General features: G+C 37.1%; 2 protein-coding genes across 6 annotated transcripts in view; both read right to left on the bottom strand.

Annotated features, from left to right (window-relative positions):
• LOC149050755 (uncharacterized) overlaps positions 1-17606 on the bottom strand; it is a 29071-nt gene extending 11465 nt beyond the window's left edge. For 2 of the 5 annotated variants that reach the window (XM_089198341.1, XM_089198344.1), the window contains exon 1: positions 2046-2263. The gene's annotated coding sequence lies outside the window, so the exon portion shown is untranslated. Of the gene's footprint in view, positions 1-2045; positions 2264-15578; positions 15651-15989; positions 16274-17375 lie in introns of those variants that run through there. The other 3 variants (XM_089198340.1, XM_089198343.1, XM_089198342.1) reach the window with 3 other exon arrangements.
• LOC149050756 (uncharacterized) lies at positions 4544-6684 on the bottom strand (the record flags this gene model as incomplete). Its single annotated transcript, XM_089197776.1, has 2 exons — positions 4544-5940; positions 6397-6684. Coding segments are annotated over 2 exons (531 nt in total), but the record flags the coding sequence as incomplete, so codon positions are not given.
• Positions 17607-21393: the final 3787 nt, after the last annotated feature.

The following is a 21393-nucleotide window of genomic DNA, read 5'->3' as shown; positions in this document are numbered from 1 at the left end:
AGCTACAATTTGCACTTTGTCAATTACATGCCTACCTGGAAATTAACTAACCCCTATTTTTCTTGCCTTGACGAGCCCAGAAAGAAAAAACTCCATGCAGTTCAACCAATTATTTGTGTCTTGATTCGGAGTTAAAATGCATGAAAATGTTGGGGTGATTCCTTGCTTTAACACAGCGTATCCTGAATTGTACATTAAAAATCTGGGGAATGCGCGCACACACATTCCAAGAACATGGTATTGTTTTTCAATCCATGGACCAGGTAAAGAGGTATGACCATCTTTAGCTCTGTGAACAAGCACGGTGACCAAAACTTTTTATTGCATAATTTTCATTTACCATTTATCCCCTTTTAAATTTGGGATTTAAAAAAAAACTCTCCAAAGGGGACAAAAGATAAGCTAAAAGCAGGCACAAATTGGCCCTTCACTCAAGGATTCAAATTATGATCTTGAAAGGACTGACACAAGGAACATTTTGAGTCTATGTTGTTTAAATTTACCTGATTTTCCTACAATTTATATATGAAATTGTTCCATATGCTCCAAACTTTCTATGTACTGTATCAAGTTATTTTCAAGGGTTACTTTAAAAACCTTAGCTTCTACCTGTAGCAAAATGTACTGTGAACCGCTGAACCGTATGTTTGGCCCATTATTTAATCTCCTAAACAAGCACATTGACTTATCTTTTTCAAAATTAATTTATTTTTCCAAACAGACATTTGTAAAGAACATTTAAGGAAAGTTTAAGGAAAATTATTCAGCGATTATTTTTCAGAGAAATTGCCTTAACTAAATTTGTCTTTTAAAAGAAAGATACTGAATGCTCTTCTGTTTTCCAGTTTTAATTCATTCACACAAAAAAGAAAAGCAAAGGTGACTACAATCTTCAAAGTGCTTCTGTTATAGTTTAAAAGGCACTCAATAACAGAGACAATCTGTTACTTGTTCCAATTTATCCCAAATTCTTCATTTTAAAATAAAGAAGTTTTACAAATTAAGGTTCATTTAGTTTCTTTTCAAATTCATTTCCTACACCACACAGTTTATAAATAACAAACAATCTCAAGTCTCTTTGTCTACAAGAAAGTGTTCCAGAGGACAGATATATGCTAAGGGATAACTGAATACGATGAAACTTGTTGCAAAAGATACTTTGGTGAGAATTATTCCAAAAAACACAGAAATTACAATTTCTGCCTTTTGACTTAAAATTGCAGGGGAGACCACTTGATGCCTGCAGAGCACAACTGAAACTTGGGTTCATCCATGTCTAACTAGGCTAAATTAAAAATCTGATGAGACAAATTGGCCAATTTACATTTAAATGCTTTTGAGGTCCACTTCGAAGAACCCAATCAAAAATTTGAATTTTGTAAAAAAAGGATTAACTTTCCGTCATTTTTTAACTCTTATTTTAATACTTAAGAACCTGTGATAAGCAGTTATTCTTGCAATAAATCACCATGATAGAATCTTAAATTTATTTAGAATAAAATCTTTAAACAAAAAGAATAAAAGGTGTTGCTCTTTTGATCATAAATATGTTTACAATGCGGCTTAAAATGGAAGTGCAAGTCCTCCAAAACATATGCAAGTCCTTCCATACATAGCCATGCCAACTGATGTACATGGAAAATACATTTTGCATCTGCGTCAACCTATATACTGAGGCTTAAGGACAATTAAAATTGTCGATTTCTCGCCTTAGTTCGTGACCGATATTGAAGAATGTAACATCACTTGGATCACGCTACATTTCGATTTTGAATGTTTAAAATAATCGCCTAAATTTCGTGGTGTTTGTTGTGATTAACGAAAACAAAACAAAAAAAATCGAAGGGTTGGTGCATGTTAGGATAGTTCATTTGAGTTATCCAACCGGCGTTAAGTCCGTGGACTGGAGATCATTGTTTTGTCCATCACCCCATTCCTTCGTGATCAGTGATACATTTTTTAGAAGACGAGTAAGTAACGTTCCTATGTATAACATACATTTCATAGACACTGAATCGGTTGAAAGTTCTTTGAAGGTCTCTCACCTGTCGAGGGGTTCCTGGTAAACATTAGAATTTCAACATGGTAGAAAGACGTTACTGAACACATCCGATGTACAAAGTGAAGATTAGACGATTTTTAGGATTGGTCATCATCACCCGTCATCAAATGGAATACAGTTGTCAAAATAAACTGACTATTCAGTGTGACATCGATTCAATCCTGAACTCGTGGCAGCTCGTCCGCCATTTTGAATGTGGTTGCTGAGAAACTGGGTCGAGAGCTAGTCTTGGCCAATCAGAAAGAAGACACCGTTTTAAGAAAAATCTGGGTTCTTAACTTCGACGAATCTGGATTTTGATTTTGAAATCGGGAATTCGGATTTTGCGGCAAAACACGTAATCTAAAAACGACTTTCAACGCTGAAAAATCCATCCTCATAGTGGATTTCAATTAAGAAATCCAACTCCGGATCTGATGGATTTCTATGTTTTGCGTTTCTCCAGGAAATCCAAAAAGGATCTCTTCTAGGAGGTCTCAATGTGGTTAACAGTTGGCTATAAAGCGAAAAAAATATATATATATATATTAGCTTTGGATTTTTAATGGAAATCCACCTTGGGGACAAATTTTTCAGCGTCGAAATCCGTTTCTGCTTTTCATTTTTTACTGCAAATCTGTATTTCAAAATTTTAATCCGGATTTGCCAATCGAAAGCACCCAGAACTTTAAAGCAGTTTTCTCAATATCCGCGGTTATTTTGGACTCTTCTGAATAGAAATATGATTATTTTTATATAGCCAACAACTTTAAGGCTTTTCGACTATCTATTAAGGCCATCCTCGACAGGAAGTTTACGGCTACACGTAGGCTAATCCATGTCTCCACTTTCTGGGAAATTTTCTCACTGACAATAACACCTGAAACATTAAAGAGAAAATAATGGCCTTAATCTTCTCTTGAAACATTTAAATCATTCTCATGATTCACTTTCAACAAAATGCATTTGAGTAATGTACGCATATAAGCCGATAGACAAGGTTTAAAAGACAAATGAATAAAGGGGTAAGTTTCTAAAGAAACTGTGGTGCTGCGTCGGTGGGAGAGTATAGCAGGTAATTTAGTGTTAACAACTGGGTTGAAAACGTAAATTAGCCACCGTAAAGGGTAAAAAAGCTGACGTTTCGAGCGTTAGCCCCGATCCAACTATTATGGAATAACCTCTTTGATGATCATTGGTTTGATGAAGGCAGTGGAAAGACAACAATATTGTCTAACCTTCTTAAGGGAACTGAAACCAGTGATTTCTTTCTTAGCTCATAAAAGTGTATCTAAAAATTACATCTCTACTACCGTGTTTTCAGATTTCAAAGCCAAAAAAATTCAAGAGGTAAGAGGTTGACGATCGACGCTACCATTTTCAAAGTCAAAATAGTAATCTGGCCGCAAGCTATCGACTCGCGGAACCACATCGCGCGGTTCACAAACAGCTGCCACTCTGACCATAAAAAGTAAAAGATCATTATTCGCATCAAAAATATAAATTTTTTGTGGCATCTAATTGTTAAGGCAGATCATCATTGGGAGACAAAGCGTGGTCAATGTCATCATTTCATAATGATATACTTCTCACCAGCTGAGATGAAAATGATATGGTTTTTAGAACTGGTAATGGAATTTTCATTCAGCTGCTATCCTTATGCTGGTAAGAGAAATCTGAAAATCACAAAGCGCAGTCAATGTCATCATCTTATAATAATGTACTTCTTAGTACCTTAGACGAAAACTACATGGAGAGAGAGGGTGCTTATAAGAGGGGGGATGCTTATTAGAGTGGGAGTGATTATAAGAGAGGTGTGCTTCTGAGGGAGGGGATTCTTATTTGAGGGGGTGCTTACGAGAGGGGGTGCTTATAAGAGGGGGGAGCTTATTAGAGGGGGCTGCTTCTTAGAGAGTGGGTGCTTATTAGAGAGGTGGTGCTTATTTGAAGGGGATGCTTAAAAGGGGTGCTTATTAAAGAGGAGGTGCTTATCAGAGAGGTGCTCTCTAGAGAGGGGTTGCTCATTAGAGAGAGGGTGTTTATAAGAGAGGAGGTGCTTATTTGAGGGGGTGCTTATGAGAGAGGGGCTGCTTATTAGAGAGCAGGTGCTTATAAGAGGGGCGTGCATATTAGGGAGGGGATGCTTCTTAGAGAAGGGGTGCTCATTTGAGGGGGTGCTTATGAGAGAGGGGGTGCTTATTGGAGAGGGGATGCTTATTAGAGAGGAGGTGCTTATTAGAGAGGAGGTGCTTATTAGAGAGGATGTGCTTGTTAGAGAGGAGGTGCTTATTATAGAGGGGTGCCTATCAGATAGGGGGGTGCTTATTAGAGAGGGGGTTCTTATCAGAGAGGGGGTGCTTATTAGAGAAGGGGTGCTTATTAGAGAGGGGGTGCTTACCAAAGAGAGGGTGCTTATTACAGAGGAAGTGCCTATCACCTCCTTTCTAAAGAGGTAATTGTTCCACTGGAATAATGGTATTTGTAAGAGTCATCAATTCGGTGTCAATTCCACAATTTATTTGATCTGATCAACTACACTCAGCACCCTGCTTGAATACAATACCGTATGAGAAATCCTTACAAACAAGCAAGTGTCCAAGTCCATGACCTTAAAAATTGCAACAATATCCATAATGGTTCCGTGATGTTCTATTCCTTCAATGTAAGTCCAGTTAAAAGATCATCCAAAGAATAAAGGCAAAAATAACAAGCAATAAAAACACACATGCACTGAGGTTTGACCTTTGTGTTGAATGAAAAAACCTCGGCAGAGAGAGGGCCTAGTGCACAGGAAACCTAACATTTACAGTATTAAAAGATTAAATTTGGACAGATAGTTCAGATTACATTTGATGATTGAGTATGAAAGACACTAAACAGCTAGTTGAAAATAATTACTAATCATGTTCATGGGAAGTTTCTAGAAAGGTAATAAAACCTTTCCCATCCTTGCCTTGAACATAAAGACACCTATTGATAACATCAACATATTTCACATGCAAGAGACTTTCGCTTTCTTGAATGTATAAAATGTTGACAATTACATTTTGATGAACAATTTCCTTCAGGACTACATCCTGTGGTGAAGGAAGGTCTAGGCAAACAATCAATCCATTCAAGCCATACTCTGTGATCAATGCATAGGCAACATTTTAGAAGAGGAAGTAGCAAACCACTCTACCACTGCATTTCCTCCCATGTGCACAAAACTGGACAAGGTAGCTGCACGAATTTCCTTTTCTAGGATACATCATGCTGTGGAAGGTGACATGATCTTTTGTCACCCTTTAGGAAACCAAGTATTCTGGGACAGGACCACTTCCAAATGCTGTAAAAAAGACATTTTGAAACTGTGTCAGCATTTCAAAGTGCACAGGTTCATACAGCAGGATTCTCCCATCTGTATACTGAACACTGGGCCTTTCACCAAGAAGATGTTTTGCAAACCTAGTAGCACTGGGTGTGGATTTGCATTTCTGTGGAACATGCACCTTGTAGGTTAGGCTTACTCCTAGTTTTTCCACCATTTAATTTCTTTGGGAGTCCCCTTGTTCAAGAGAACTGATTTACAAGGTGAGTGATAAATGCTTCAAATACAAATGCAGAAGTAAGTGCTAAGGAACCATGGCCAAGAACTCTTGGAAAGAGAAGTGGAATTAAGCATGGGAATTGTATGTACACTTTTCAATACCATAAAGACTTGGTAAAAGTTTCACAAAGTTATCAACCAAAACTTGAGCCTCCTCTACACAAGGTTTGGAAATAGGAACTGAGTGCAGGAAATGAAGAGCAGTATAGTGCAAAGTGATAAAAGTGGTCTGTGCCAAATTCATCAGAAAGTGCAGCATATTGAGGACATGGCAGTCCAGCAAAGAGGGCAAACAAACGAAATTCTGATGCTTTTCAGTGTTTTAATTCAGCAATACTACATGGCTTTCTGGTAAAGTCATGTGGCACTTTGATAGAAAGGAACATGTTGTCTAGCTCATGACTAATTCCTAGCAAACTGTTTGAATCTGCAGCATACTGAAGATTGAACCACCATTTGAATAGCTGCATGTCTTTTCAGGATGCCTTTGCAAACACAATGCATCCAGTCAATAGGTAAATTGTCTGAAATGTCAGTCAATCAACAAAACACATTTTCTCCTTTAATGCCAAACACTGTGGTGCCTCTTGCCTCCACAATTCTCCCAAACATCCTGGTTTCTTGTGCTGTTCTGACAGCCACAGCACCAGAAGGCCAGTTTTCATACAGCCTTACATGTATTTGCCCATCAGAATGACTGTACCTCCCTGGATGTTTGCATGTACTGCAGCCAAATTTACCATTGTGCTGCTTGATATTATTATGATATTAGCAAGGCTTTGGCAGGCAGGTGTGGTATAACAGATTGGATTTTGCACACTGATGACACAAGTTCACATGTTTCATTGTTAAAATTACTACCATTTGCCATATTGAATAATTCACTGGTAAAATGTTTCAAAAATGGTGGCAAATGTGGTTTAGACTTCCCATGCCACAGTCCAGTAAGTAGGATGTTTTCAAATTTGTATCTTTCTTGGGGAGGTAACTCCACAAGAAAACAAATAAGTGGCTTCTTAAACTTCTTGGACTTAATCAAGGGTGCCCCGCCCCATCAGTGCTAACTACAATTAAAAGTGCTTTCTTTTCTCTGGCGCAAGGGTCATGCTGGATGAATTTTTGGTACACTACCATTCTGTGTGTCTCTTATGCAGTCTTCAGCTGGCAATTGTGCCTTAAACATTCTATAGTCTTTAATAAATTGCCAGTGTTCTGAAAATATATTATGAGGGAACAGTTTTGACTTTCCTTTAGAACTTTGTAAGAGAACAATGAAAAAAAAAAATTATTATATTAGTATGTGTGAAGTAGAAAGGGCTCTGTCATCAATAGAGACAAGCAGATGTCTGCATAGAAGATGGACAATTTTTTTTAACAAATAGAAAACCTTTTGCAGGGTAGAAGAACTCCCCATGAAGTGAGACTCACCTAATAATATCCTTTTTCTCTTTCTGAAGTTTGTGATCCTCTTCAGATTCTTGCTTCCCTCATTTCTGTTATCAGAAGGTTCAATGAGTTATTAAATAATAATAATAATAATGATAATAATAATCACTGACCACTTCCCCAGTAGGGCTTCTCAGAGCCAATTCACACAAATTGTAAATAAACATTGTAAAAACAAAGATCATAACTAGTCATGTGGCAGACCAGTAAGCTTTTTACAAGCATAGCTTAGGAGTTAAACTTAGGGCAACCAAGAACAAAAAAGTGAAGAGCTGAACCTGAGACCACAAGACTAGTCCAGTGCCCTAACCACTCAACCACAATGCCTCCAAAATTTAATGCTCATAAAATTCACATGCATGTCATAGCAGCAATAATATTCCATATATTTTTTTTTGAAGATACCAGCTTTTAGTAGTAAAATGAAGGCATAATGAAAACAACAAAGATCATCGGCAGACTTTTTTAGAACCCATTTAGCTACTGGGAATAAACTGAGTCTGATTGAGCACTAGTATTTAACAACCTTTTAATCAAAATGACACTGTCAATATGTCAGTTAAGTCACATTATTATATTTTACTCTATCATTCCTCATCTCTGGGTACTTCTCCTAGTTTTACACTTATTAAAAAAAAAAAGAATGATATCAACTGGTCATTCTCAACAGTGATTTAGCTTTATTTAATCAAATACGGATCACATAACCAACATTCTAGTCCAACAGATTACCCAAGAATTTTCATTTTTACCTGCAGGATGTGGCTTCCTTAAAAAAGGTTTATACAAATCCAGTATGTTGTCTGCTGAGGGTAGGTCATCTCAGCATCATCACTTCAATCTGCCTCTAAAAGTATTAGCATTTAATTGTCTCATGCTGTGTAAAAGAGTCACTTAAATGACTGGATTAATTTGGCCATTGCTTACCCATTATATATACATACCTGGTTTTTAGAGCCAATTGGACCAAGGGAAAACACAAACAAACTCAAGAAAAGATAGAAAATGAAAACTAAACCAGAAAAAAATAACAGGAATTAAATGTTCATTTGACAAAAAAATCACAAATTCTTGATTTTGAAAGAAGTTTTACAAATTAAGGTTCATTTAGTTTCTTCTCAAATTAATTTTCCACACTACACAGTTTATTAATTACAAACATTCTTAAGTCTCTTTATCTACATGAAAGTGTTCCAGTGGACACTGAAACATGCTATGGGATAACTGATTATGAAACTTATTGCAAAAGATTAACTTTGGTGAGGTCTTGCAAAAGCAAGAGAAATTACAATTTCTGCCTTCTAATTTAAAATTTTTCTGGGGAGACCACTTGATGCCTGCAGAGCACAACTGAAACTCATAGGTCTCTCAATGTCTAACTTAGCTAAATTAAAAATCCGATAAGACAAATTGGCCAATTTACATTTAAATGCTACTGAGGTCAACTTTGAAGACCCCAATCAAAAATTTGAATTTTGTAAAAAGAGATTAACCGTCTATTATCTTTTAGCTCTTATTTCAATGCTTAAGAACCCCTAATGAGCAATCATTCTTGCAATAAATCACCATGATACAATCTTAAATTCATTTTGAATAAGAAAATTAGTAAACAAAAAAAAAGTGTTGCTCTTCTTGACCATATATACATATGTTTACAATGCGGCTTTAAATGGGTGTGCAAGTCCTATAAATATAATCTCCTTCCAAACATAGCCATGCCAACTGATGTACATGGAAAATACATTTTGCATCTACGTCAATCCATATACTGAAGGTCACAGTTCATATTATCGATTTCCCGCCTTACTTCCTGACCAATATTGAAGAATGTAATACGACTTGGATCACGCTATATTTCAAAGAGAGGATTTTTAATGTTCAAAATAATCGCTTTCATTTCGAGGTGTTTGTTGTGACTAACGAAAACAAAACAAAAAAAATCGAAGAGTTCATTTGAGTTATCCAACGGGGTTAAGTCCAACGGACTGGAGCTCATTGTTTTGTCCATCACCCCATTCCTTGGTGATCAGTGCAACATTTGTTAAAACATGAGTAAGAAACGTTCCTATGTAATAACATACATTTCATAGACACTGAGTCGGTTAAAAGTTCTCTGAAGATCTCTCACCTGTCGAGGGGTTCGTGGTAAACATTAGAATTTCATCATGGTAGAAAGACGTTACTTCACACATCCGATGTACAAAGTGAAGACAAAACTAGTTCTTAGAACAGGTCATCATCATACGTCATCAAATGTAACAAAACTGTCGAAATAAACTGACTGTTTGGTGCGACATCGGTTCCTAAACAGTTATAAATTCATGGCAGCTCGTCCGCCATTTTGAATGTGGTTGCTAAGAAATTGGGTGGAGAGCTAGTCTAGGCCAATCAGAAAGAAGTCACCGTGTTAAAAGAAATCTGGGTGCTTAACTTCGACGAATCTGGATTTTGATTTTGAAATCGGGAATTCGGATTTTACGGTAAAACATGAAGTCTAAGAACGACTTTCAACGTTGAGAAATCCATCCTCAAAGTGGATCTCGATTAAGAAATCCAACCTCGGATCCCATGGATCTTTATGTTTTGCGTTCTTCCAGGAAATCCAAAAAGGATCTCTTCAAGGAGGGGTCTCAATGAGGTTAACCGGTGGTTATTAAACGAAAAAAAATGAGCTCTGATTTTTTTAGTGGAAATCGACCTTAAGGACAGACTTTTCAGCGTCGAAATCTGTTTTTGCTATTAATTTTTTTACTGCAAAATCTGTATTTCATAATTTTTATCGGGATTTACCAATCGAAAGCACCCAGAAATTAGCGCCTTTTTCCCAATACTCCACCAGTATTCGCGGTTATTTTGGACTCTTGAATAGAATGATTTTTTCTATATAGCCAACAACTTTAAGGCTTTTCAACTATCTAATTAAGGCCATCCTCGGCAGTAAGTTTCTTCAAAATTGGCTCACCGATGTCTCCACTTTCTGGGAAATTTTCTCACCGACAATAACACTTGAAATAGTCAAGAGAAAATAATGGCCTTTATTCTCTCTTGAAACATTAAAATCATTCTTGATTCACCTTCAGCAAAATGCATTTGAGTGATCGATATACGCAGATAGGCCGATAGACGAGGTTTAAAAGAACCGATCCAACTATTATAGACTTACCTCTTTGATGATCACTGGTTTGATGACGGCAGTGGAAGACAACAATACTATCTATTCTTCTTAAAGGAACTGAAACCGAGTGATTTCTTTCTTTGTTTATAAAAGTTTATTAAAAATTACATTTCTACTACCGTGTTTTCAGATTTCAAAGCCAAAAAAATTCAAGAGGTAAGAAGTTGACTATTGACGCTGCCATTTTCAAAGTCAACATAGTAATCTGGCCGCAAGCTATCGACTCGCGAAAACCACATCGAGCGGTTCAAAAGCAGCTGCTGCTCTGACCATAAAAAAAGAAAAGATCATTAGTCGTACCAAAAAAATATGTTTTTTGTAGCATCCATTTTATTAAGGCAGATCATCATTGGGAGACAAAGCGTGGTCAATGTCATCATTTCATAACAATGTACTTCTCCCTAGCTGAGATGAAAATTATATGGTTTTCGGAATTAGTGATGGAGTTTCCATTCAGCTGATATTCTTCAGCTGGTAAGAGAAATCTGAAAATCACAAAGCGCAGTCAAAGTCATTATCTTATAATAATGTACTTCCTATTTAGACGAAAATTATATGGTTTTTAAAACTGGAGATGGAATTTCCATTCAGCTGATACTGATCTTTAAGCTGGTTAAAGGAAATCTGAAAACAAAATTCCCTCACAACAGGGCTCCTCTTCACATATCTTCAAACACAAACAAACAATTTAGAAAGACAAAATGAAAGTAATGATTAATTGGACAGTGCTGTCAGGTAGTCTTAGATTGAGCAACTAACCAAACAAGCCGGAAAGAATTGAGGGAGTTGTACACAAATGAATGAGGGCGCTGCACATGAAACCAAAGTCGACCAAGAGATCATGAAGTGATGATATTGATTTATTTATAAATCAATTTTTTTTAACTCTGACAATAGGTCAAGGGCCTCAGTTGAGAACAATAGCTGTGTATGTCCATGAAGAAGTTTATCAAATATGGCTCAAATGAGTGAATTAGCAGTCTTTCAAACTTCTTCTTTGCCATTGCTAAATTGACCACGACGTTTTCCCAAAAAACATCTTTATGCCCTGGAAAAAAATAAATTTATTAGAAAGTTTAGTAGCCCACTAGCATGTATATTTACATGCAACCTCTTTTTTACTGTATTAAAGCGCGTTGATAAGGCAGGATTGAGGTTTTATCTCTACCTTTTCCCCTTTTTAATGGCAAACATTTTTATTGTGAAAGTTTTTACGACAGTGTTGCAGACAGCGAAAAAGAAAAAAAAGAAAAAGAAAAAGAAAGAAAGAGTTTCGTTGGCGAGTTTGTTATTATTATTTTTCATTCAGATTTATTTTTTTCGGGTGTACAGGATTGCGGGATTTTAATATTTTCGTCAAATTGTTGTTATAGACCGAGACAAAAACCTCAAAACTAAAGGACTTAAGCTCATACTATTCAGCCATCTTGACCTCGCACTTTGTCAAAAAAGTGTATCTACAAACCCTGGTCATTTTAGTATACTTCGAAAAGGAGTTTTTTTTTCCTTCTCCTATGGTATCTTTTGGTATTTTCATGAGACGTGGGTGATCTGATCAATTAACTAATCGTGTTTTTTAGACACCTTGAACTTGACAATTGGGTTGACATGGACACTCTTTCGAAGTTCAGTTGAGTTTTTGGTAGCATGAACGTGTGTCATGTTACCTGTCATCAATCTAAAACTTGTTGGCCCATTACTTAGCTAATGAGCAATCTGATTGGCCATTCGTGTCCAACTGTCAATACAGCCTGTGTAGAGTTTCCTGTTGGAATTAGCTTTGAAAAATTCAAGTATGGAAAGAGCTCAGAGATATTGAATTTTCTTGTACATACCGTAATGATTCGATTTAGCGCCCGGGGCGCTTATTTACTCTTGATATCTAAAGGGAGGGCGCTTATTCGAAACGGGGCGCTATTAAGGGACACGGCCCTTTAAATTTTCGAGAAACAGAAAATTATGCGAAACAAAGCTTTGATGTTTATTTGAAACCGACCAAGAAGACTGTTGAACGGAAATGCTGTCCCTGGATCTTTCCTGGCCAGAACGCCGGAACAGCCAAGAAATCGTCGTCGCAAAATTTGAAGGCGTGATCACTCGTTTGAAGGAACTATGCTCACACATGAAAATTATAGCTGGGAGACTAAGACTAAGACCACTGTTTTTGAATGTATAATAATAATGATAGTAATAATAATAAAAATAATAATAGTAATAACGGTTTATTAATAGCATTTCCATGGGTAAAATGGCTTTACATCTGTTACACAAACATAAAATTGGATATTACAATAAAATTAACCAAAAAAAAATGCTATAAATCAGAATTACTTATAATTATATCTACATGCGCATCTCTACGAAATATCTACTGCAGCTTTTAAAATTTTATGAGTTTCTTTCGAAAAGGTGCTAAAGTCCGGGCAGGATTTCACCGCAGCCAGGAGGGAGTTAAAATGCTTAGCGGCACAGTCTTGAAATGTGCCTGACTCCAGTGGTATTTTAAGGTTAATAGGTTCGCTGGAATGTAAGCATCTACCGTGTTGTACAGTTTCAAGCCTCATATTCCTGGGCCAATGTTCGTCATACAGGGCTTCGTGTGCTGCTTTAAGTAAATGCCAGTCCCGACGCTCACTCATTGGTAACCAGCCTAATTTAAATAGAGAATTCACAGAGTTCACATAGTGACCTGTGACAAAGCTGGCAGCGGAAAACTGAATATACTGAAGCTTTTAAAGCAGATTTTCACTGAGCGGGTAAAATACAATGTCACTAAAGTCTAAGCGTGATAGAACTAACGATTCGGCAAGGTCCTTTCTCAACTTATAATTAGTGAAGTTCTTGACTTTTTTAAGCGTGGCTAAGGTACCATAACATGAAGCAGCTAAATGTTTCATACGGTCGTCCCATTTGAGGTTACTGTCGACGAGCACCCGAGCAACTTTCTAGATTCGACTCGCTCAAGAGAGTTGTCTCCGACAGTGAAATTAAGTGCGCAATCTGCTAATTTGTGATGGGATGACATTTGCTGGGTGGAGAGAACCATTACTTTGGTCTTATTAGGGTTAAAGGTACGATTAGAGTCCTAAGACCATGATCCAAGTTTGGTAAGGGATTCGTTTAAATCGCACGTCGTTGATTCCAATTCCCTTACTGCACAGTGGGTGTAGAGGGATGTGTCATCAGCGTACTGAGAACAAGATGTGGATAGATCGAGGTTGTCTCGGAGGTCTGATACATACAAATTGAAGATCATCGGCCCGAGGATCGATCCTTGAGGTATTCCAAACTGTGACAATTTGTGGTGTGATTTAGTGTCATCAATTTGTACGAATTGTGTTCCACCAGATAAATAGCTGAGGAGTCACTTTAAATAATTTTTGGAGAAGCCGAGTTTGTAGAATTTCTTTAGCGTCGTCTTGAAACAAACCGTATCAAAAACCTTAGAAAAATCGGTGAGAACCATCAAGGTGACCTCTTTCCTTTTCATAGCGAGCTTTATATCATCTCTTATTCCAAGAAGGGCAGTAGTGGTAGAGTTTCCTTCACGGAAACTGGAAATGTTATCACGAAGAAGAGAGGCGCTATTTGCGAACTCCGACATCTGCCAGCCGACCAACCTTTCGAACACCTTAGACAACACCGGTAATATCGAGATTGGTCTTAGTTCGTCATTGGTCGTTGGGTTGTCTACCTTGGGTATGGGCGACACTCTGGCGATCTTCCAAAGCTTTGGGAAGTATGCTTCAGTTATACAACTGTTAATGATTCAAGTAAGGGGGCCCGCCAAGTGGTCAGCCACTAGCTCTATGAATACAGTTGGAATCTGATCGACTCTCGAGGAACAATCGGTTTGAAGAAAGCAATTAAAGGAAGATGAACCACCTTCGAATGTGCAGGTGCTTATTTGAGGGTGCGCTTATTAAAGAGGGGATACTTATCAGAGGGGGGGTGCTTATCAGAGGGGGTTGCTCATCAGAGGGGGGGTGCTTATTAAAGAGAGGGTGCTTGTTAGAGGGGGCGTTTATTAGAAGGAGTGCTTCTTAGAGAAGGTGCTTATTAGAGAGGGACCTTATTAGAAAGGGGGTGCCTATCACAGAAGGAGTGCTTTAGCATGAGGGCGCCAAATCGAATCATTACGGTACTGATCACTTGGTACAGTACCTGTTTTTAAAAACAGTAAAAAAAGCTATTGATTTTAACAGTTGACTCATTAGTTCATGCTATCTTATTACTCACTTGTTTAGGTGTAACATCCTTTGTCGTAATTCTTTGAAACATTTTAATTTCATCAGTCATACAGTCCACTTTGTTCCTACATTTCTTAATGGTCATTTCTTGCTCTTCCTGTTTCCGCAACACGTCTGAAGTTCATTTTTACATGTGCAAGAGGGAATCCAACTATTTCACATCTTCTGCGAAAGTATCATCAATAATTAATTCTTTTATGATGAGCAGTCATAGGGGACACTCTATGTGTTTTGGTTCTTCAAGTTCACAGTGTTCATCAATCAACTTTCCCGAATAGTGGGTGATTCCAACGGTACTTCTTTTCTACGCTCTGTAATTTGTCTGTAGAACCTAAGTAACTTGTGAAATCTTAAAATTTAAGACGCAAAGAAAAAAAAACACTCACCATAGAGGTAGCAATGTTTACCAGTAATGCCCTTGGTTATCTGAAGTGAGAATCCTTATCGACAACTTGTGATATTTTGGACACAGGCAGACCAGTTGGCTTTTTACAAAGCGGAACCTGGGAGTTAAACTAGGAGCAACCAAAAACAAATCCAGTGAGCAACAGGGTGAAGAGCTGAACTCAGAACCACAAGAGCACAAGTCAAGTGCCCCAACCACTCGACCATAATGTCTCCAATAATGCTGGCAAAATTCATGTGAATGTCACATTTACAATTATAATATTCCACATACATTTTAAGATACAAGGTGTAGTAAAATGAAGGCTCATGGAGAACTACAAAAATTATTGGCAGACTTTTTAAGAAACTATCTGATAACTAGGCTTGAACTGAGCCAATTGAGCACTAGGATTAAAAAACCTGTCATTTAAAATGAGACCATCAATGTGTCAGAAAAGTCATGATACATGTATTATATTTTACTCTGTCTTTTCTCATTGCTGTGTTCTTCTCCTAGTTTTACATTTATTAAAAAAAAAAAGAATGGTTTCCTCTTGTCATTCTCAACAGTGATTTTGCTTTACTTAATCACAGACAGATCACATTACCAAAATATTTAGAACAGATTACCCAAGAATTTTTTCATTTTTGCCTTCATGAAGTAGCTTCCTTAAAAAAGTTCCAACAAACCTGGCATGTTGTCCATTGCACCCAAACTTTTGCTGCTTAAGTCATCTCAGCATCATTATCACTTCAATCTGCCTTTAAAAAAATCAGCATTTAATTATTATAATTATTATAAATATATTATGCCATGAAAACAAATTCACCCAAATGACTAGAATAATTTGGCCACTGCTTACCCTGTAAAAACTATAAAAACCAGGTATATAATTATATAATATATAATTATATACCTGGTTTTTATAGCCAATTGGACCAAGGGAAAAAACAACCAAACTTAAGAAAAATGTTCATAAAATGAAAACAGTTAAGGGAGGAAAAAATAACAGGACTTAAATGTTGATTTAACATAAAAATCCTGATTTGATTCTGGTTGAATGATGAATGCAGATTTTATCATCTTTACACTTTCCTCACCTGTTGAAAATTTTCAAAAAGGTTTTCCTGCTCTGCATCAGTTATATTGACCAACATTACTTCAACACTTTGAGCAAAAACTTGTTGAAGGACCAAATATTAAAAGGAGAACAAGACATGAAAAAAGTGAGTTTCTGTCAAAGGAGCCTTTGCATACATGTATGTCAGTTTTACATGAAGGAAGAAGCAGTGTTGTCTAGTCCTTAGCACAACTTCAAGCTCTTCACTCTCTTACTTAAAGGATTTGTTCTCAGCTGCTGTGAGTTCAACCACACTGTACCAAACTACAATTTGCACATTGTGAATAACATGCCTACTTGGAAATTAACTAACCCCCACTTTCTTGCCTTAATGAGACCATAAAAAACTCCATGCAGCTCAACCAATTGTTAATGTCTTGATTCAGAGTTAAAATGCATGCAAATATTGAGGTGATTCCTCAGTTTAACACCACGCATCCTGTATTGTGCATTAAAATCATGTAATCGGGGGAATGAGGATCTGCACATTCCAAGAACATGGTATTGCTTTTAAATCCATGGACCGGGTAAAAAGATACACTGGTCTTTAGATCTTGAATGAGTACAGTGACCTAATTATAATGTTTATTGTATAATTTTGGTGTACCATTTTTCTCCTTTAAATTAGGGATTTAAAAAATTCTTCAAAGGGGAAAAAAGATAAGCTAAAAGCATGCACATAGCCCTTTATTTGAGGATGCAAATTAAGATCTTGAAAGAAACGACTCAAGGAACATTTCGAGTCTATGTCATTTAAATTTGCCTGATTTTCCCACAAATTATACATCAGATTGTTCCATCTTAAATTCATTTAGAATAAGAAAATCAGAAAAAATGAAAAGGAAAAAAGGTACTGCTCCTCTAGACCATAAATATGTCCACAATGCGGCTTAAAATGGGTGTGCAAAACCTATAAATATAATTTCCTTCCAAACATAGCCATGCCAACTCATGTACATGGAAAATATATTTTATATTTGCGTCAATCTATATACTAAAGGGCATTTAATATTATCGATTTCTTTCCTTACTTCGTGACCGATATTGAATGTAACATGACTTCGATCACGCTACATTTCGAAGAGAGGATTTTGAATGTTTAAAATAATCGCTTACATTTCGTGGAGTTCGTTGTGACGTACGAAAACAAAACAAAAAATATCGAAGGGTTGGTGCGTGTTATGGTAGTTCATTTGAGTTGTCCAACGGGGTTAAGTCAATGGACTGAAGGTCATTGTTTTGCCATCACCCCATTCCTTAGTAATCAGTGCAACATTTGTTAGAAGTTGAATAAGTATCGTTCCTATGTGATAAGATACATTTCATAGACATTGAATCGGTTGAAAGTTCTTTGAAGATCTCTCACCTGTCAAGTGGTTCCTGGTAAACATTAGAATTTCATCATGATAGAAAGACGTTACTTCACACATCCGATGTACAATGTGAAGATGAGACGAGTTTTTAGCATAAGTCATCATCATCCGTCATCAAATGTAACTTAACTGTCGAAATAAACCGACTATTCAGTGCGACATCGGTGCTTTCAGTTCTACATTCACGCAGCTCGTCCGCCATTTTGAACGTGGCTGCTACGAAACTGGGTCGAGAGCTAGTCTAGGCCAATCAAAAAGAAGACGCCGTGTTCAAAGAAATCTGGATTTTGATTTTGAAATCGGGAATTCGGATTTGGCGGTAAACATGAAATCCATGAACGACTTTCATCGCTGAGAAATCCATCCTCAAAGTGGATCTCAATTAAGAAATCCAACTCCAGATCTCATTAATTTCTATGTTTTGCGTTTTTCCGGGAAATCCAAAAAGGATCTCTTCTAGGAGATAACTTCCAATGAGTTTAACCGTTGCCATCCACGACAACGACGCACGCAGTAAAAAGACCGGTAAGGAATTGGGTCGGGTACGTTGCCCCGTTGTGATTCAGAAGTGACTTAGCAGTCGTTGCGACGAGACTTCAGCGCTATCTTTGTTCTTGAATATCCAAACCCTGGCTCTTTAAAGATCGCCATCACAAAGTTTCGGTTTCATAGACAGCTCTAGGGACAAGGAATTTATCTTCTTTGAGAATTATGCAACAAGCGAAAACAGAGGATAATTACTGATAATGAAAGTAAGATTTTGATTGGAATCCTCATGGACAATTGGACTTTTTACAAAATTATTCTATTCTAGTCTCGCGTCTGTTCATTCATCTGTCAAATTTTAGAGCCACTTTGCAAAAGTTTAGCGATAAATTTTCACAAATACACTGAATAAGAGAAGGAAGGGGACCTACTTATCCTGGAAAAGAGTTTTGGATTAATTCCAAACATTATTATTTACAAGTGCACAATTTACGTAAATCCCACGCGTTTCGATCGCGACGGGAAAACCAGCGAAATGATGCCCTGAATTTGTTGAATAGAACGATAATGCCAACACCGGAAGTCGAAAAAGTGTCCTGTCCAGACTATCCGCGCGCTCTCCCGTTCTGAAATAACGTTCCCGTTCCCGTCCCCTTGCTAACTCACTCTCATGTTACGCAAGGAGTAGGAAACGCGATAAAATAAAATTCAATTGTGAAGAGCAGAAAAGATAGTATGTAGCTTAACACTTTCCAAACACTTTTTAAAAGAGACAAAAAGTTTTGGTGGATTAGATTAAATTATGAGCCTGTTTAATTCTGACGGAATTAGAATGAAATAGGTTCCAGTAATCAAAACGATTACACAATGGTTTCAACCACGAAACAAATTTACAACAGAATTCAAAAGCACCTGAGCAATTATACTAAAATAATTATTCGTCTCAGGGTCAGTGAATAGTGTCGAATTCATCCAGGGATTACTCATCAATATTCATTTCGCCTTTGGCGAACAATGAACAATGTTAAAACGAAAGAAATATTGTGACTTTCCCTTTGAGCATGGCTTACCTCTGAAATTTAAAAATTCTAAACAAAAAGTAACATTGCTTGATTGTGATGTTACAAAGCATAATTCGTCCGCGTATCAAGATTCTAATATGGCATACCTATGGGTCGTTCAATTTTGAATTCCTTGAGCTTCGTTTCTTTGCAACGCTTGATGAGAGGAATTTGTTGAGACTGACTTTGTGTGTAGAATGTTGACCCTCCCTCCTAACTTTTCGCCGTAATTCCTCCATGTTTGTCCGGTATCTAATCTAACCACGGAAGATAATCTTCACTAAATGGCTCAACAGAGTCAATAGGGTCGGCGGTTGAAAAGTCTACGACGTCGAAACGGGTAAAAAAGGGGAAATCAAATGGTTCAACACAGGAATCAAGTGAATTGTAAGTCGCCAGGTTTAAGTCTTTTCTAACCGGGGTCACTTCATCCTGTTGTATAGCATGCTGTTTAGCTGCCAAGTTTTGCTTGGGAAACAAAAAATTATTTTGTGGTATGTTCAGCTGTTCTAAAGGGCTCCTGTCTGCCAAGACTCCTGGTTTTTTTCCCAGGCGAGAGGAAGAGGTTTCGTGGTGTTGCTCGGTAAGTTTTGAACCATCGTTCGAGATCTTTTCCTGAAGGGAAGCTATTGTCTCTCTCAGAGAGTGACTTGTTCTTTTTTTCCTCCATCAAAGTATTTTTTCCTTTCAATGTCGTCAGTGCTTTCCAAATTACTGATTGTTTTGCTCTCTGGCCAATTTATTATTGGCTTCCCGTATGATATTATTGAGCCATTCTCTTACAGCTTTCTTAGTTTTCTCTGAATCTCTGGTCATTACAGACATATACTTTATTTATGCTCGAAATTCAGTGTAGCTGTAGAGCTAATTTCTTCGAAAAATAAGCTAAAATAAAATGAAAATATGCTATCTTGCAATTCCAATATTATTTATAAACTATATACAACATTATGCATGCAGAGGGAAATATAACTTGTAGATCTACTGTGGAAAAGCTTCATATCTAAAGATCTCCTGCTTGAATTATAGAAAATTTAATGTTTTGTAAGTGTTTGGGAGAGAGTTCAATATTTTGCTAGCTAAGTATGAAAAAGAGTGCAGACCGTATGTCGTTGTTTTTGGTTTGGGAAGGGACATGATATGATTTCCGCGCAAATTGTAGGATGAAGACCGTGCGTTGAACATATCTTTTAAATAACCTGGATAATTCGTAAAGAACAGAGTCTTATATAACGTGATCGTGAAGTTCTGGAGGCGTCTAATGAATAGAGATTTTCTGTTAACTTTGCATAGTAAAATGTCATATGGAGAGCTGTAGTCCTGTAGTATAACCTAAGAATGCACTTATTTAGATTATCTACTTTGTCGGCATTGCGCGCACCACAGAAATGCCAAACAGAAGAACAGTAGTAAGGATGCGGCAAAATAAAGGCTTTATAAAGCTTCAATAGCGTCTCCTTATTAATAAGTTTCTGAAATCTAAGCATTACGTGAAATTGATTATTTATTTTCTTACAGATGACTGATACGTGATTATTAGAAGAAAGCCTATTATCTATTGTCATTCCGAATATATCTACCGAATTATTTACTGGGAAACAAAAATTGTGCTCAGTTTTTTCCCAGGATTAGAGCTTGGTGCTTTTTCTCGTTAACAATCATGCCATTGTTTTTATACCACTGATTTGCGACATTAAATTCTTGACAAATGCACTTTCCAGTGCAAGTGAGTCTAGGTTAGACGTATAAATCTGATGTTCGTCTTCGTATGCGTCATTGGACAGTTTGATTCCAGAAAGGCTCTCGTAGGTAACCATAGTGATTGGGTTCCCTTCTTTCCATCTTTTGCGGAAAACGTACTTTTTGCTTTCCTGCCACTAGTTGCTATCTCTTCTCTATCAACCGTGCTTTGTTGCCTCTTATCCTTGCTGGCTAAGCTCATGAACCCTTGGTGAAGCGTTGAATATTCAACTTTCGATGGTAAGACTTGTTCGCCGGATTAGAAACGAGAAAGCGTGTTTTTTCTTGGTAAGTTGTTCTTAGGTTGTCATTTGGAATGTCAGACTTTGTGAGAACCTTACCATCAGTTTGGAAAGCGATCGACCTTTTATCTTTCTTCATTTGCGCCAACTCTGGTTTCAAAAGTTCTGCCTCCTTGTGAGCTTCTAAAAGTTTCTACTTTACCTCTCGGAGTAGTATCTCTGCTTCAGTCGTACTTTTGATAAGTCTTTTTATTTCCTCGTCTCCTTCGTTTATAACTTTACTTTTCTGGTTAATTTCCCGGCGCAATTCAAAGTTGAGGGAGGTCACGTCTTGAGTACTGATAAGTAATTCCTGAATTTTTTCCTTTTTCTTAGCGCACTGATTGAATCAGTATTCAGAGTTGCTCTTAACAATAATTCAGATCGTTCTTTAAACACTTCATTTCTTCCTCTAACACTTCCCCATAAACTATTTTCCTTTG

This window comes from Pocillopora damicornis, chromosome 2 (genome assembly GCF_964200805.1).
Source record: "Pocillopora damicornis chromosome 2, jaPocDami1.2, whole genome shotgun sequence".
Classification (NCBI taxonomy): Eukaryota; Metazoa; Cnidaria; class Anthozoa; order Scleractinia; family Pocilloporidae; genus Pocillopora; species Pocillopora damicornis.
This window is presented reverse-complemented; position numbering and strand designations above follow the sequence as displayed.